The sequence below is a fragment of the Capsicum annuum genome, chromosome 10 (assembly GCF_002878395.1).
Source record: "Capsicum annuum cultivar UCD-10X-F1 chromosome 10, UCD10Xv1.1, whole genome shotgun sequence".
Taxonomy (NCBI): Eukaryota; Viridiplantae; Streptophyta; class Magnoliopsida; order Solanales; family Solanaceae; genus Capsicum; species Capsicum annuum.
Window position 1 is genome coordinate 150,349,731 of NC_061120.1, and position 6,018 is coordinate 150,355,748.

The following is a 6,018-nucleotide window of genomic DNA, read 5'->3' on the forward strand; positions in this document are numbered from 1 at the left end:
TAAGTCTCCTTAAATCATGGATATTCAGCCATCCATAAGAGAATTTACCTATTACAACAAATTGCCAATCTTCATTGATAATCATTTTCCACTTCCTCTTCCTTCCAAACAATTCTGGGCTCTCCATGAAGGTAGGCTATCTGTTTCAAAGGAATGGACTTATATTGTGGCTTAGCAGGTTTTAGAGTGTCAACATAAGAGATCTTCAGAACTTCCTCCACTGCTACTGGTGCTGTTGGCTCAGCCTCGATCAGGGAAAGCTGGCCAATGGTCGTTAAGCCCATGATGCCGGGGTTCTCAGTCAAGGTTTAGGGTTTGATGGCAAGGATTTCTATAGAGATGTTTTATTAGTTGTCGTTACAAGGTCTTTCGTCTATAATGATCACCCATCTCATTACCATCAATATGGGACTTTTTCATTCTTCAGTAAAATATACCTAGAGCTTAAAGAGAATAGCTTTTACAAGTTAAGGAGTAAATTTCGAAATAAATTTACTGGCTAGCCTGGATTGGGATAGGAATAAGTGAATCCTAAAGCGACTTTGACAGATTGTCTTTAGAGTGTGAGGTCCTAATATAGTAGCAATCAAGAGAAGACTAATGTGAAAGGGCTATAACATTCACTGCATCCAAAAAAAAAAAAAATTTAGCGATAATTAATTAACGGTAAAAGCTTAATGTCGCTAAGTTATGCTTTTAGAGGCAATTTTATATTAGATGGCAATTGCATGCATTCTTAAAGTCTATAGCGATATTGAATTTAATGATAATTAACTAAAGACAATAAAAGATTTAACACTTTTTGTTAAAGTGCATATTTATTCTTGCTAAAAGTCATTCTTGTTATAGTGATTTGGCTTAGATTTGTTGAGAGAATTTGACTATTTAATCCAAAATTTTAAAGCAATGTGTAGAATGACAGACGACGTTATAGATGCCTTTTGAAACTCTTACACATTTAAATAGAGAATAAGTGCATTCCCTAACAAGTTCTTGATATTATTGATTTCTTTATGAAAGATCAATATATTGTGTTGGAGAATATCAATTGCATTTCCACGTCAACCTAATTTGCAACGTCTTAATTAGCATTGCTAGTAGAGCTAACTGCACAAGTAAAAAATTTCGCTCATCACTTGGCAGTAGCTTTTAAATCACTTGAATATTTGAAGATATCTAATTTTGTTTGCATGAGAATTTAAAACTTCCGCTGTCCCATTACGTAAACGTGTTACTGTTTGGAGAGAGCCAACCATAGTGTTTTTAAGAATAATTTGAATAATCAGCTATATTGACTTGAAATAATTTTCTTTTAGTTTTTATATATGTAAATTTGAGTTTGAAAAATTTATACGTGGAATCACCATCAAAATATTTGCACCTTTTTCCTTCAATATAACCATAGAAGTATATATGTTATTTTCTGACCGCAATAGTAGTATGTTTATGTAATTATGTACAATTTCCTTTGTTCCAAAATAAAATTGGCATTTTTATCTTTTCATTTTATCTCAAAATAGGTCGTATTGACATAATTAAGAAGAATTAATTTTTCTTTCAAAATTATCCTTGTTTTAATACATGGAGTTTTACACAATTAGAGAACCATTTCTTTTTTCAAGATATTTAATTAAGGATAAGATAGTACTACCACAAAAAAACATTGAATTTAATAGCTCAGCTACCAGCTAATTCTCCCACTATTCCATTGGTCATTTGGTTCCAATTTCCTCTCTATAAGAACCCAAAGGTCTCACTAGATTTTGTACTACAGTACTCAGGCAAAAACATTTTTTAAATTATCTTCTCTAAATACATTTCTTTCAAGAAATCAAAAAAAAAAAAAAAAATGGCTGGCAAAATTGCATGTTTCCTGGTTCTGTGCATGGTGGTGGTTGCACCCCATGTAGAGGCATTTACCTGCGGTCAGGTTCAAGCTGGCGTGGTTAAGTGCCTCCCTTATTTGCAGAATCGTGGTCCTGTGGGTCAGTGTTGTGATGTTGTTAAAGGTCTGTTGAATTCTGCTAAGACCACACAGGACCGTAGGACTGCATGCAGTTGCCTAAAAGCAGATGCTATTGCAATCAAGGGCATTGACATGCGCAAAGCTGCTGCTCTCCCTGGTACATGTGGTGTCACAAGTCCCTTCAAGATTAGCCTCTCCACTGACTGCAGCAAGTACGTTAATAATTCTTCCCTAACATAATGAATCTGGGATTGCAAATGACTTAACTTTTTTGTATTCTTTTGTTACAATTTATACGGTGATAATCGATTGAGCAGAAAGTTAAAAAAGACTTTTGAAATATTTTGTCAAATTAAAATAAGCTGTAGCTATTTGTGTGATCGATCTTATTAAAAATAAATGAAAAATTTAAAGTTAGATTAAAATAAACTAAATACATTTATGTGATCAAAAATAATTTTACTAAAAGTAAATAAATAATTTGAAGTTAAATTTATTTTAAGTAAAAAAATATGACATTTTTTTCGGGATAGACTAAAAATGTGGTGGGACATGTTTGTTTGAGCACGAAGTTAAAAAATGAAAGAAAGAGTTGTGAAACATTTGGTCTTTAAGTAAAAGAAGTTATAGACATTTGTGTGGTGTAAATAATCTCAAGGGTAAAAATGAGAGCAAAGAAATATGGTATTCTGGTCTATAACTATTTATTATGTAGTACCATTGGACTAGATATAGAGTTCAACAAAAAAATTATTTTTGTGATTATAAAGCATCTCAATAAGGATTAAACTAAAATTTTAATGTTAAATATATTCCCCTTACGGGACTGTACTAGGCTTCTTGTTATTTCCAAATATAGAAAGATAATATTATTTTTAAATAAACAACAACAAAAAAATATATATGACATAAATTAAATTAAGACCGAAGAAGTATGTCTAACATGTTTGGAATTGGTGCTAGATCGCATTGTTAAAAGTAAATTAGATGAAGTAACACCAACATAGTAAATCGAAACTTCAGATCTCAGTGCTTGCTATATATTTTTCCTAATTATTGCACATATTGCTAGTAAATTTGTTGGTTAATGTTGGTTTAATCTAACGTGGCGATGCAGGGTCCAGTGAGTCCGATGAATAGTGCAGTTCGCCACCACATAACATTGGTGGTTGTGCCATCATGCGGCAAAGAATAAGATACATATGGATCGAGTTTGGTCCTGCTTAATTATGGGTCGTGTCTTCTTGTCTTTTTTTCCCCTTTTTTGTGTCATAGTCAAGTCTTGTAATAAAACTTTGGTGGTTGGTTGTTCTACCATCCAATCTTGATAATATATAATATCAGTTTTAGTTCAACGTCTCTTTCACGATTTCAGTTTTTATGTTCTTTTACATATTATAGCTACAATAAAAGGTGAAAAATACAGCTAAAATAATTTGATATTTTGAGTTTTATATCTGAATTATTAAGAATATAAATTTTTTACTTGATCTATCACCAATTATTTATTAAAAACACCTAAATATTAATTGTTTGAGCTCCATACGTGAACTTTCAAACAGTAATAATTGCATTTACTAGTTAGAAGTTTGTTTTGATAAATACTATAATAATTCAAGCATGAAACCTACACACACATGATAGTTCAAGTATATTTGGACCCGTGCTAACATGAACCCTTCCTCTCTAGTATCTAAATAAATCATTCACTAATATTTCTTAATCATATCACTAATATACTTACAGTTAGTTTAATTGTCAACGTTGTCAATAATATTTTTAAAAAATCACTAATACACTATATTTAGTCTAACTATTATATAAGCTCATAAATAGATATTATTTTAATGAATATATTAAAGATACACATTTATTTTACTATAATTATTGACACACATATATATATATATATAAATTAATTAATCAATAATATTTTGTAGTGCAGATCTATTTAGTGTAATTATCAAATTATAAGACGGTCAATCAATAATATTGTACAAAAATATCATTAATTCACTTCTACTTACTATAGTATCAACTATAAGCTAATTAATTACTAATAATATTTTTTTTCCATTGTCAAATTATAAGCTAATAAATCATCAGCTTATATTAAAAATGTCACTAAAATATTTCTACTTATTCTAATTATCACTTTCTAATCTACTCATTTAATATATTATAACATTTTTTTGGAGTGCATATACATACATACATACATACACACACACACACATATATATATATATATATGTAGAGAGAGAGAGAGAGAAATGTAATATAAAAGTATGAAGAGAGAAAAAAAGTTTTAAAGGAATTATCGAGAGATCAAAAAATTGATATCATTGCTATTGTCTTTCGGTAAATATATAATATAGTTATTTATTAAATACTCAATTTATATATTTAATTTAGTGAGAGACTTCCGTTATATGTGTCGTAGCGAGGGATTCCTTGGATAACTTATGTTTCATTTTCATTTTTTTAAATACATTGTTGGTACCAACCAAAAAAATAATAATAATTATATATATATTTTTAAATATTAATTTATTCATTATTATTTAGCGAGGGAGAGTTTCTTGCGATAGTTAATTTAATATCATCTTTTTACTATCATCATAATTTAGAAAGGGACGTCCCTCTCTACTTTCTCAAAAAAATTAAAAATTAAAAATTAAAATATTTAACTTTATTTTTATCATCATCATAATTTAGCGAGGGACGTCCCTCTCTACTTTCTCCAAATAATTTAAAAATTAAAATATTTAACTTGCTTTTTATCATCATCATAATTTAGCGAGGGACATCCCTCTCTACTTTATCAAAAAAATTAAAAATTAAAATATTTAACTTGCTTTTTATCATCATCATAATTTAGCGAGTGACGTCCCTCTTTACTTTCTCAAAAAAATTGAAAATTAAAATATTTAACTTGTATAAGGGACAACGTTACAAAGTCCCTTGCAATAGTTACATACAATTTATCCCTCGCTAATCTTGGTGGCTAATAACCAAGTTTTTAGTAGTGTATAAAACTTAATAAATCAAAATATTTAAAATTTTTATAAATGTATTTACATTGTAGTGAATGTCTATCAAGATCTAATAAGATCTATCAAGATCTAACTAATATCTATCAGGATTTGAAGTATCTGTCTTTTAGTAAGAAATTAGGAGTATTGTCCCCTATAAATAGAGGAGTTTTATTCATTGTAGTCATAATCAAGAATCTTAGGATCTCTCATCCCTCAAGAGAAATAAAGAAGTTCCTCCTCTTCTCTCTATTTATTCCTGTTCTTGTTTATATTCTTGTTGTTCTTTATTTATATTTATAACACGTTATCAACACAAAACTTTAACCAATTGAATAATTTACACGAAGCTTTAGCCAATTGAATAATTGGACAATAAGGCAAAGTCATGAAATTTTCCCATGTTGCAAGTTTCAGGGAATATTATTTTCCATTTATGTGTGTGGATTCATCATTAAGTATCATTGTTGGACTTAGCTTTTTATGATCTGATTTTGCATTTATCAACACTCGATTTTTATAATTATTATATTGTGTTATTACTGTGCGCTATCATTAATCTATCAATGTTATGCTAATTATGCATAGACTAATTCTATGTGTCATTGTTTAAATTTGTAGTAGTATGAAAAATAGTTGTGCATATATAACTCTTAAGTACTTATGTAATTACATATTATGTATAGGAGTTACAATTGTAATAAAGTGTGTGGCAGTGAAGTTTTGTGAAAGTTTGTAAGGAATAGTAAGATTATTAATGTGTCAATTCATATTACAAATACATATAATTGTAACTATGAGCTGTCTTAAGTGGTAACGTAAGTATAGTTTGTTTGTAAGATATTACATTTCACAGCATGTAGCTGCATACACTATATATGTGAATTGCAAAAATCTTGTGTAATGTATCAAAACATGCCTATGTGTGTCGTGATTTTTCAATATGTGCATTTGTAATTATCATAACATATGTTAAAATAATTAAATATTACATATCATGCTCAGTAGTATTAATAT

General features: G+C 29.0%; 1 protein-coding gene across 1 annotated transcript; it reads left to right on the plus strand.

Moving 5' to 3' along the window:
- Positions 1–1,703: 1,703 nt before the first annotated feature.
- LOC107844770 (non-specific lipid-transfer protein 2) lies at positions 1,704–3,321 on the plus strand. Its single transcript, XM_016689118.2, has 2 exons — positions 1,704–2,178; positions 3,084–3,321. The coding sequence occupies exons 1-2, from the start codon at positions 1,850–1,852 to the stop codon at positions 3,091–3,093; spliced, it is 339 nt and encodes a 112-aa protein (XP_016544604.2). The 5' UTR covers positions 1,704–1,849; the 3' UTR covers positions 3,094–3,321.
- The last annotated feature ends 2,697 nt before the right edge of the window (positions 3,322–6,018 follow it).

Coding starts and splice junctions, on each gene's coding strand:
- LOC107844770 (XM_016689118.2), top strand. CDS start 1,850: ATGGCTGGCAAAATTGCATGTTTCCTGGTTCTGTGCATGGTGGTGGTT.